This window comes from Tinamus guttatus, unplaced genomic scaffold, assembly GCF_059628265.1.
Source record: "Tinamus guttatus ecotype Peru unplaced genomic scaffold, ASM5962826v1 Tinamus_guttatus_pri_ptg000165l, whole genome shotgun sequence".
Taxonomy (NCBI): Eukaryota; Metazoa; Chordata; class Aves; order Tinamiformes; family Tinamidae; genus Tinamus; species Tinamus guttatus.
This window is the reverse complement of record NW_028288699.1, coordinates 422,619-435,165: the sequence shown is the minus strand read 5'-3', so window position 1 is coordinate 435,165 and position 12,547 is coordinate 422,619. Positions and strand designations below refer to the sequence as shown.

General features: G+C 38.5%; 1 protein-coding gene across 1 annotated transcript in view; it reads left to right on the top strand.

Moving 5' to 3' along the window:
• Positions 1-12,547, top strand: part of PCCA (propionyl-CoA carboxylase subunit alpha) — a 242,509-nt gene that overhangs the window by 38,084 nt on the left and 191,878 nt on the right. Inside the window, exon 6 of the mRNA XM_088522787.1 lies at positions 137-190. Coding sequence (XP_088378913.1) covers positions 137-190 — 54 coding nt within the window. The remainder of the gene's footprint in view (positions 1-136; positions 191-12,547) is intronic.

Below are 12,547 nucleotides of genomic sequence, written 5' to 3'. Positions count from 1 at the left end.
GACTTGACTCTGGACAGCTAAGTCAGTGTTACAAGACACCAAGCATTTGATCCAGTTGAATACCTTACGGTGGTGTATTTTACCTTTCCTTGTATCTGAAAGAGCTCAATTGGCTTAATTTGTTATGTCTTTGAAGGTACACCCAGGATACGGATTTCTGTCTGAAAATAAAGAATTTGCCAGGCGTTTGGTAAGTTGATTTTTGCCTGCTTGACTGAAGGATGGTGGCATATGTTTGTGGAAGATATGAGAAATCAAATTACCTATTCAAGGCAGACTTAAAGGATATTTTAAGATAAGGGACTTGCGTACCCCTTCTATGCATGTGGATTTCTGTGTTGTGAGGGTGTAACTGCAGGTTGTTTCCTTTGGGGGAAAGGAGGAGGTACCTGCTAAGAGCTGTACTAGGGATGTAGGAGCCTTTTAGCATTTTCACTTGTGCCAGTAATTTTTGTGGGGCTGCCCTATAAAACCAGGTCACTGAAATGAGCTAGATCAAAAATATCTGTTTTCCAGTGATTATCTGGGTGATTCATGGCACAGCTGGTGAACAGCTGTATCAGCAGCCCTGAGAAGGTGTTCAACTACACCTTTAGGATGGGAGTAGAAAGACAGTGGGACTTTGAAAATGGACTTCTCTGCTGGAAATCACATATTGTGGAGCTGCTGCCTGTGAGGACCAAACAGTGAGGCTTTTAAAAGGGTGCTGTTTCCACTTCACATTTGAATTTATGAAAATTGTTTTTACAGTCTTATTACATCAGTGTTTTATATTACAAAAACTGGTATATAGGCTTTTTACTGACTTGTTCAAAACCCTTTGTGCAGGTGCTTAACTTGTTTCCTGGAGCAGCTCAAATATGTGCATAAGCGAGCAAGTACATGAATAGATGTTGTGTGTAAAATCACTGTGGACTGCACAGTTGCCTAGTAGCTTCACTGAGATTAAGGTCAAGCACATGGTGCATAGAAATTTTCAGTAAAAAAACTATTGCATAGCTATGTCAGCTATATACATAGAGCATATAGCTGTCAAATATGTTTTAGGCAAAAGGGGTTATTTACTATTCTTTAAAAAGTTTCTAGTTTGACCACTGATGAAAAATGTTTATCTATAAAGCGGGAACTCTTGTTTTTCCCCCCTTCCTTAGGCTTTGTGGAACAGCTGTTATTTCAGTATCTCTATGCTGTCCATTTTGGATTGACTTCTAATTGTAGTATAGAGCTTACACTTGTTGGTTATTTAGTGTTATAATGAAGCCCCCTCATGTGGGAAATCATTTGAGAAGGAAAGCTTGATTTTTTTTTTTTTATATTTAGTCACAAGGTTTTTATAGTAGAAAGAGTAGAAAGTAGAACCGGTTCTGTGTGAAACCAAATGCATCCAGTTAGCTGCTGGATGGTGGTGAATTGCCAGGTTTTACCGACTCTGGAATAACCTCTTAAAAGTTATTTTCATGTGTTAGCAGTTTTCATTTCTCATTCTTCTGCTTTGTGTGCTGAAGTCTCACTTTGAAGGGAAGATTCCTGCTTTAATTTGTAACAAACTGTTTCCACTGGATTGTACTGGGAGGATAACTGGCTTAAGTTGGCAGTTCCTCTAAAAATAATTAATGAAACAGAAGTGCTTGCTCATGCTCTTATGTTGTATATTTTCCTGCCAAATGTTAAATTTGATAGCTATTACTCCAAACTGGGCATATTTCCTAGTAATCTGGGTGTTACTGGTTGATGTGAATTACTATACTGGTAACAGAACACTTTTCTGGTGGGACTAAGTCTAAATCATCTCTGCTGGGATGTTTGAAATAATGAATTCTTAAATAATGTGATGTCTAGAAATACATTAAAACCTGAGTTTCTTCTATGATCTCAAAATGGTGTGTTAAAGTATTTTCTTGAGAAACTGTATTTTCACTAAAAATAAAGGTAGTTATGCTTTTCCTCAGATATAATAAAAGTTGCAAAATATTGTGCTTCATTTTAATGGCTCTAGAATGTCAAACCTTCAGAAACAATTGAAGTGGATTATGCTTTTTTTGTGGGCTGCTTATTTTCTCAGAGAACCTAATTTAGGAAGAAAATGCCTACTGTTTGCCTTTCCCTCTAATCTCTAACAAATGATACAAAACTGTTGTGAGGTAGCCAAGACTGTCTTCTCTTCACCCTGGGGACATATATATGCACACTTTCTGCTTGTTGTTGTGCACAAAGCAGCGATGAAACTTGGGTTGGTTTCTTGGTGCACATCTGTACCTTTCAAACAAGGCTGCCTAGCCACAGAAACAACCTGAATGTCTCCAACTACCCAGTCTATCTACAGGAGCAGCCGTGAGCTCAAGGCTTTGCCACAGAGAAAAACCCAGATACTTTCAGCATGTGAATATCTGGCATACTGTTAATACTAATAGTGGTTATTAATAGTGGTCCAGTATAAAGTTGATGCATCCAATCACCTCTAGCTGCATCTGCTCTAGTCCCTACTGATAACCTACAAATGCAGTGCATCGTTCAAGTAAGTCTGTAATGGATTTCATAAAATGTAAGGTCAATATCTTGAAGACTGCTATTTTAGTATTTAATGGTTCTAGAAACTTAAGATAATGCTGTTATTTAAGGTACAATATGTGCAATAAAATGTACATTTTTATATAAATGAATATGGTTCCTAAGAATCATTTTAGGTCAAATTTCAGGAAATTAGAGCATATCTACTCTGCAACCCTAGTGCTTTTTATAAAGAAACTGTATAAACTGAAGCTGTGAAATTCAGCAAACAAATTACTTATGGCTTATGCATGCAAATGTATTTACATATAAGTTTTTTCCTTTGTGGTTGTTGCATAATATTCAATATTGGCAATGTAGCTTCCTTTTTTAAAAAAAAAAAATAATCTGTGTTGCCAGATGCTGGGCAGAGCCACAGGAACAGGTTTGTTCCTTCACTTCATAAAGAACCTGCTAGTGACCCCTGTATTTAGGTTAGATGGTTTTTGCTTCCCATTATACAAAATTAATCCAACTGCTTTCTGCAAATCTAACACCTCTATTGTCTGCAGCCCTTTGAAATTGCCAAGGGCAGAGCCCTGAGACTAAACATGAGCCTTGTGGCCTGCCACTGAAATACCTACTTTCTGAAATGGCTGTTCTCTTCCTTGCTGGCAAACCTAGAGAGCAACTGTTACCATGGGGGTGCTGAACCAGGCCTCTTCCTCCTGCTTTGAGAATGCCCTGTGGTCCTGATGCCTCTTCCTCTGCTCCTGACCTAGGAAATCAGGGAATATGGGAGAAAACACCTGTGAGACCAGGTTGCTGTGGTGGTTCCTCCAGGGCTGGCACTTCCTGTGGGCTGTATGGTGGGAGCAGCTGGTAGCCTCCTACCCCAGCTGGGCCAGCAGGTTCTGCTTCATGATGAAGCTTAAGAGCTTCAACCTCAAAGCCTGGTGAGTCAGTGTTAAGGTTGCTCAGGGTGGCATTGCTTGATGATGTTTTTAATTAAGAGCAGAAGAAACTAAGTTCCTCTTCCCTTTCTTCCTCAGAAAACTGTTGGGATGCTCTTCCTTTGCAAAGGAAAAGCAGTTCACATGGTTTGTATTTGGTCTCTTAGGTTTCTAGTTGTACAATACACGGAGAATATAAAAACTCTAAAAGCTCAAAGCTCTAATTTATGCATAAAAGTTAACCTGCATGGTCAAAACTAAGGTTATAAATGAAATCTGGATGATTTTTCTCTTAGATGCAGCCTTGTCCATGCTATTCTGACATAGTGCTTTGGGGAAAAAAAAAACACCTCACTGTGGTGGTAGGACAGACTGATTCCATTTGCAACTAGGATGAGGATCTTTTGGAGTTCATAATAAGACCTTTTCAGTGCATCTTGTGCTCTTCTAGGAATTGCTGTTTGGGTTGGCTAAGGGAGGAGCAAAGCAGCCAGTGCTGTTTCTCCTTACCTTTGAAGTTAGATCAGGGTTCTTGGTAGAGTTAAAATAAGCTTTTCTAAATAGGTGCATAATGTATAGAGAAATACCTAATAGCATGTTTGTAAATTAAAGTTTGAGGTAGGAAAGGTAAGTAAAACAACATCATAGAAGGGGACTCATATTTGAGCCTGTAGTGAACTCTGTGCTGATGGTTTCTGTGTAGAGTTATGGATCTAACTGCAGGATTGTCACTATTTAAACTTCAGCTCTTATGGCAGCAACACTCATTAAATTCTGTGTATGGCTTAGTGTTATGCTCAGGCAGAATGTAGAATTTCTTTATCATCACTCACTATATGGTGCCTTCTGGAAAACATCTGGTCTGATTCTCATGTTGTTCCCACCTATGCTGCCTTTTACCTGGTGTTTCAAGTAACTGGTCAGTACCTGTGCTGTTGGAGTGAGGTGGTGGAGTTTGGAGTGAGCTTTTGGAGGCTCCATATCAGAAGCTGCTTGTGTGAGATGGCGTCCTCTGAGCAGCTGGTGGCAGCCTGAGTAGTTTTGCCTGTGGGCTCCTTCCTCAGGCCTCCTGGGTGCTGCCCTCGCTACCTGCTGAGGCCTCTGCGTGGGGCCCTTGGCCACCAAAGATCACACGGGGTCCCTGTCTGGGGGCAGGCCACGAGCTGCTCTCTGAAAAAGGTTTTGAAGGCAAGATGGACCTGATCTGGAACTGTCAAGAAAAGCCTTGCAATACATCAGCCTCCCACAGAAAGCACTGTAATAAACTTGTTTTCTGTTCTTAATTACCTTGGTCTTTCTCTTCTGTTCTGCCTGTGATCTTGTAATGCTGTTAATGGGTGACTGATCAGTAAACTAAAGCAGAATGTTTCTGAATGTTACTTGTATTTGTTTCTGTAGTCTCAAACTTCAATTTTCATAGGGATCTGAATTGGAGTAAGCACTAAATCTGCAGTGTTCCCTTTTTTGGACATTGCTGCTCTTCTCACAGTGCATGTTAGTTCAGATGAAGTTTCATTTTTCTGGCTATCTGCTTAGGAACTTTTTAGTGTGAAAGGAAGCATGTCACTTTATTCCTCTTTGCTATAGCAGACTTCAAGGACCTTTGCTAGAGACATATGATAACTTAAACAGCAGCATCAGAATGTCCTGCTTTCAAATCCCTGGCACTAGAGAACAGATTGATGCCAAGTTGCATAGTAACTTCCAAATATTCATCTTTGAGCAAATTCTATGTATGTTAGAGCAGCTTTTGCAAGTACGGGCTTGCATGTCCAAAAAAGTTTCAGGTGCATATGTTTATACAAATCTTATGAATCTACACATATTTATACATGCAAAGTAGCATTTTGCCAAAGATCTGTGACTTGCAAGGAAAATGCTTACTACTTGATTTTATTACCTAATCTCCATAATCTTACTGCTTTTTTGCTTGATCAGAAGACATGACAATCTTGATGTGCTTTTATTTGTATTTTTAACTTGCAAAGTATTAGTAATTTTCAATTACAAACATATGCTTTTAAAGCTAATATAGTTTAAGCTGTGCAACTCCTGTTTAAAAAACAAACCTTGATTTATGTAGTCTCAAGTTGCCAGATGTTACTGTTTATTACTATGAACTGTGGGTTTGGCTAATGTTTGAAATGATTTAACCTTCTGTATGTAATTAAGGAAAATTATAATCCAGAGGCAAAATTGCTTTGTTTAATAGGAATTATCTAATTTTTCCCATGAGATGCCTTTCAACAGCAGCACTCTGGCACACTTAATGAGGTCTGTACTTCAGATGAATGTATTTGTGGAATTCTGATTTGTAAAATTCATTATACTTCGACATGCTGCGTTGCTACAATAGTACTTAATAGTACTGTAAACTTAAGGTTTACAGTAATCCTTCATGTTACTTCCAAAAGGGTGGCATTCCTTGCTCTTCCTTCCACTGTTATCAGGACTGGTTGTGAGAATCTTGCACTTCTACTGCTAATTGCACTGCAACAGAATATTCTTGTATGGCTTGGATGTTTGCAGTGTGCCCTTACTCGTTGTAGTAAAAGACTTGCAAGTGTTAGGTCTAATGCTTTTTTTGCTTTCTGGCTTTTAATTTTGTTTTTGATTTGCAGTGATGCAGACACTTGGCTGATCCATAGTGAACTGCTTTTCTCTGTTTCTGATCCAGTGTGACTTGTTAATTTGTTCTTGTCTCCCATAAAAGCTTGTCAGTTATACCACTTGGAAACTGTGAATCTGTTCCAGCTCTTTCTTTAATTGGTTTTAAATGTCTCATTCCTATCTGGATTAGGTCTGAAAACTATATCTAAAAAGGTGCAGGTAAGATCCTAAGAGATGCCCTGAAATGAACTTTTACCCTGTAGGTTTTTTTATTTTTATAGCAAAGTAGGTGAAACTTCAGTTTAGACTTCAAAAAAAGCAGTGCTTCCTTATTAGTATAGAGGCTCCTGTTTTCTGCCTGTTATTTTAAGGAAGTGTGTGTTGCAGTGAGTTGTTCAGTAGTCTTACATTGTTAAATGTAGACAGCAGACTTAAGGTTTTTATGTATGTTCTTCCAAAATATGTGTATTGGGAAGATTAATCTTGGATTTAAAAGAAATGTAACTTAGTGGTGGGACAAACTTTTTTGTACTATAGAGTTTACTGAAGCAATGATTGTTTTATAAATAGAACTTTTCCCTCTCAATTCTCCTGTCTTATAGGAGAAGGAAGAATATGAATATAATAAAGGAAGCTGGTGCATGTGCTGGATGTCATCCTAAACTGTGGGTGATGAATTTTTGAGAAGGGAAGAAGTTTGTTTTGGTGTGCACAAGTATTCGAGCTATACACTTTTGTAATGAGGGATAGTCTGTTTGCTTTTCCTTTGAGGAGATTTTTTTTCCTCCACTGATTCTTCTGATACAGATGCCTAAAGCTCTAATAAATAGAACAAGCATGTAGAGAGGAGTAGCATCCGCTATTTAGCAGTCTTTTTAGAGTCTGCGTGGCTCCTAATATATCTGAGGCTAGGAAGGAACTTTGTCTGTGCATGATCATGATCAACTTGAGAAAAAAATTTACTTGATTTCTACATTAGCTGTTGGTAGCTGAAAGACTACTGTGTTCGTAAAGGTGATTTATTATCCTGGATTAGACTTCTTAGAATGCTTTGTTTTTTTCACAGTACGTTTTGATTAGATTAAGTGTGTTCTTGAACTTGTTTTTTAAAGTCATCTTGAATTTTAAAACTTAGATTAAGTTTTATAAAATCTGGGTTCATTTTATGCTGCTGTTTGATTTTTAGGATCTTGTATTTGCCTTCACTAAAACATTTCTAAACTGTGTGATTTAATCAATGCTGGAACAATATCTTATTTTCCTGCTGTAATAAACTCCCTTAAATATTCAGAGTCGTTTCTACAGAAATCTATTAATTGGTGAATCTGCAATCATCTATCTTATTCAGAATGCCTCCAGATTCACTTGAGTAGGTCTGAGATCAGAAAACTGTTCTAGTCCCCTCTGCATGTTGAGGGAATCAGAATTAGGAAACCAGATATTTGGTTACTGAAAGTGCATTAAAAATTGAGGGGAAAAAGTGTTTTACTGCTGTATAAAGTCAGCAGTCACAGCAACAGATATTCAGACATGCCAGAGTTAATGGTTCACAGGATTAAAGTTTGACAGTTAAGGACTTGTTAGACTTTAACTGAATGTCTCCTACTTTGTTACATTATCTTCCTGCTTGTGCTTTTTCCTTGTGTGGTTGTGGGAGTGAGGTTCAGAGGGATCAGGTCTCTGTCTTGGCACGTGTAAGCTATGCAGTAAATGTAGTTAACTGAAATCCATCCAGCCAAAGAGAAAGGGTAGATAAAGGCAATCTTATTTCAAACACCAATGTGTTTTCCAAAAGAAAAGCTCTTCAATAGGAACTGTTATCAGACTTGTCATCTCTTGCCAGTGGAGGCCCTTAGCCAGTAAAACTGGAGTGATGACTAACCTGCAGGTAAAAGGATAAGAGCCTAATCACTTGTAGCTACCTAATGGTGCTTAGTGATTTACTCTGCAGATATTAGAAATACCTGTGGATATTTTAAGTGGATGGTAAAGTAGGTTTCCCAAAGTTAGGTGGCCTGAATGTAGAAGGTAGCATGTGCTTATGGCTGGTAGGGCCAAGCCGCAGGGCTGCTCAGCTACCAGCCCCTGAGCTTCCCTGGGAGGTTCCTGCTCCCTCCAGCTCGCTGCTGCCTGGCCCAGTGAGGGGTTATCTCCCTCCTGGGATGTGCTGGAATAACCTTGTGCTGTCACCTCCTACCCCTCTTGTCAGAATGATCCTTGTGATAAGCAGCAGGGCTGGCCTGTTTTAAGAGTGCTCAGGCCAATGCAAGCAGCTCTGGGAGAGCCAGATCAGGGAGTGAGTGCCCAAGGGCAGGCATGTCTGAAGAGACGGTTGTAGGAAGAGTTGTAGGAAATAAAAGGAAACAAAGTGAAAATCACTTCTAAACTTGTTTATAGCAGAATTAGAGCAGTAGCTGGTAGACTTGATTGAGGATAACATAGGTGCCTTTAGGCTGTAAGTTTCAAAAATCAGTACCTTGTTTTTTGTTTACAATGTACAAACTGTCAAATGCTGGTCACAGAAGCCTTAAAAAAAAAAAAAGGCAGGGAGAAATACTCACCATTTTTTTTTCTCATTTGTCCAACAAACAAATGTAATGTTGTCTCTTGTAGTGCTGCTATTAAAATATTCAAAACTTTGAGACTTGGAAGAACTTTTGCAGGACCTTTATTGCACAGGTGCTGTAAAGGCAAAGGTGCTGCCTGGGTTTTCTGTGGCCCTGTAGGCTGCTACTGTTTGGAACTTTTTCTTGGGCTCCCTGCCACCCCCTGGGTATGAACAGGCAGGGGAAGATTGAGCTTCAAATTGTCTTTCTAACCCTGGAATCTATGTACTTGCTGAGAGCTAGTCATGTTCTCCTTGGTGACCTATGTTTTGAAACCATGAAATTTGGTAAAACTTTGTATATATGTGTACATAGATTTTTATGCTGATCTCTTGGGCAGTTCCTCAAAACTTAAATCTGTTTCAAAACAAGGCTACTATTGATATATACACATATTCGATTGGGCAAATGTGTGAAGTGCCCAGTCTTTTTAGTTTTTAAGTTAGAATTGTGTAGGAAGCATAAGCCTGCTGGTTATTGTCTCTCTGTTTAGAGATAGGTACTTTAATTGATGCTAAATTATGGCTTTCAGTACATACAGGGTTAAGTGAAAAGCTTGTGGCAATATCTAGTGAGCTTTTTCCTTTAATGTGCTCATTAGCAGTGGCAAGTCCAGGCTTTAGCACATGTCAGTAATTTACATTTCATTGCTGAGTGGCTGCCCTTGTTCAAGAGTTGTTGCTAAGCCTGATGAATATATTTGTATTGGGAATAAACAGAATAGAAGAATGGAAAGCCGAATACCCTGCCAGGCTTTTCAGTGGGTGCTGAAGCTTCCAGTGGGTCACTGATTAGCAATGCATGGAACAGCAGGAACATGCTAAGCTGCTCTAGAGAAATTGCCACAGGTAGGTTGAACCCACTTCTTAAAACCACCTTTCACAGTCACTCCCCCTATTTCCCTCAATTCCTTTTTCTTTGAAAACCTTCCCTTAATAGGAGAACTTGGTGCATTAGACCTCCCAACTAGGATATGTATCATTCGGAGACAGCACAAGATGATAAAATCATGCCAGAGGTGATTTCCAGCTGTCAGATGAGGATGATTGGATCCTTACGTGAGTGTTTGATCCCACCTCTCCTCTGCCTCGTGTCCTGGTTTGAATGTGTGCTGCTCCTTGCTGTAAGGGCAAATATATATGGTGGGATGCAGGGGTGGTTGGCAAGTGGGATGCAAGACAAAGCTTGCTAGCTACTTGGGAAAAATAGATGCTTTCATGTGACAAGTTGAGTTTGGTAGTAGAACTGTCTGATTAACTAAATGTATTCCTGGTTGAGTGGTATTTTAGCTATTTTTAAAGCGGCTTTGACTATTTACAGAACACATTGTGGAAACTGACCCTGAAGTTATACTTTCTTTTGTAGCACCCTGCATATATTTCCTGTCCAAAGGATAGGTATTGCTAGATTTACATATGCACGCAGACAGCTAGGCATTTTTATTCCAGATGCCTGCTAGGATCCTACTGACGTGTTCTTGAGAACTCCAGCAAAAGAGCGCTGGTGCTCACTTTCCCACTCTTTCACTAAGGTATTGTGAACACTGTTTATATTCAAGCTCCTTATTATACAGTTTGGGGATGGCGAATGCATTAAACATTTAGAATGGGAGCAAAACAGCAAAAGATATTCCAGAATGTTCATGTGAATAAAACCTGCCAGTTCATTGTGTAAGAAGTTGTGAACCCTTTTATTAGCTGATCTGAACATAACTGAATATATTTCAATGAGAACGTGGCTGAAAGTAGAATCATTTGAATATTTTTCACATGCCAGAAATATTTTCATAGCTGCCTTGGTCAGACTGGAATTCCCACTGGATTTGCAAAACAGTTCTCTGATAGCTTGGTAAGTGTCTTTGCTACTGTTTTAAGACAGCAGTAGTCTAAAGTCATAATTCAGAAGTCAGTTGATCCAGCCAATGTGAACAGGCAGCAGCTAGTAGTTTATAAGGTAATAGGTAATGTGTATTTGTAGAAATTGCCTGAAAAGGTGTTTGTCTGCTCTTGGCGCATGGTAATAAATTCATATTTGTGTGCAGAATAATTTGGAATGGAACTTGGAACAAAGAAATTCTCTGCACATATTTTTTGGGCAAGATGTCTTGTTAGCTACCTATGTTTATCCTTATGGTATTGAATTCAAGTTACAATTTAGAAGTTGTAAAATTGAGGTCCCAAAATACATGAATACTCAATTAAGGTTGCATTGATTTGGGTCCTTTGATAATTTTTCATTATGTAAGTATTTTTGTGAAACTCTTGTCTTATGTAGAGCCTCAATATTTCTTTCTGCTCATTCTTCAGTGTACAGATCTTTAGACAGATTTCTTGGCTTTAGATAGTATTCATGCCTTGCATTGACACTTCTTTAATGGAAGCCCTTGTTGATCTCTATACTCTGCAAATGCTAAGGTATTTTTATACTCTTGTTGCTTTACATTCCTCTTGCTCAGCTCATGTTGTCATTCTCCTTTCCTGTCTTTTTGTATCCAGTAATACATGGACTTGTTCTTCCTGGAAGCTCTGGGCCTCCAGTGTTTTGAAAATGGGTGTCCTTATTTTTGGTTATTCCAACTCCAAGGAGCAATTTCAGATTTTCGGATCCTGCTGGGATCCTGTGTCCATTAAGTGGAGCATGTTTGAGTTGTAAAGATAGCTTGATCGTAAAATTCCCTAGAAACCTGCGCAAACTGGGGTTTATGAATCGAATGAGCATGAGTAACTCTTCATAGGAATGGCAGAAGCATATTTGATATAAGCATGCTTTCTGTGCTGATTTCAAAGGTATTTGTTAAAGCGCTTAGCATCTGTATAAAATACCTTTTAACATGTTATATTATTGCAGCTATGCATTTTCATAATGTTTCTTTGAGTCCTCCTTTTTGCAGATGTATTGAGAAATTTGTGTGTAAGTGGTACTTAAAACTCTAGTGGAAAGTGGAGAACTGCTGAAAAATTTAGAATTTGGCAGAAGTATATAAATTATAGTGTCTTCATTAAGAGTAGACAGTAAAAGCTCAGGTTGCCCTTTTATAGTGTAGATTAGCTCTGCCTCTTGACTAAACATGTTCAAAAAAACCTGTGTTATGATAACTGTAGCTGTGTCAACAAGGCTTTGCTATGCTTCAGATGTTAAAGTTAAGTTGTTCAGGTTATAGTTGTATATACTTACAATATTTTGGCTTGTGCTTTGTTACTTTAAACTACACAAAACAGCTTTCTAGTCATTTCAATGCTTGATAACTTCAGGGTTCATTGCCCCTGTACATTTTTTCAAATTATTAGCTGCTTAATGCATACAGCTTTAATTTACCCCCTACTGACATCCTTAAATGGGTTTTCAAGAATTTTGCAAGTGGACTGCTGCAGTTGTTTCCATGTTGGGCCTGATTGCTGACATAGAATTTCTTAAGTAGCCCCTGCAATTAAAGGGATGGGAGGTTCAAATGGCTCTTAAGACAAGAAGCTAAAGATACTCTTAAATTGTTTGATTTCCAAGACTCTTTTGCTCTTTGATTTACGAATGCTTTTCCCTTCAAAATGTAACTTAAGTGTAGTAGTTATTCTTCTAATGTTGAATATTTTATGTTAAAATATATTTTTGATTAAGAATGTCTGTTGCACACCTCAATAAAACTATAATGGACAGCCTTAAGAATTGAGTGCCAGTTGTATCCATTGAAATATTTCACTAATGTTTCAAATGTTATCCAGGCTGTTTTAGATGTGCCTGTCAAAAACAATAGTTCTGTAATTTTCTTTAAATTGATGGTTTTTATCATAGCATGGGACCAAATTAGGAAGGGTGAAGTATCTGCAGGGTGTTCATATGTGAATTGAAATCTATACCACCTTCCACTATTTAGCACTGTTCATGCAACAATTTCAG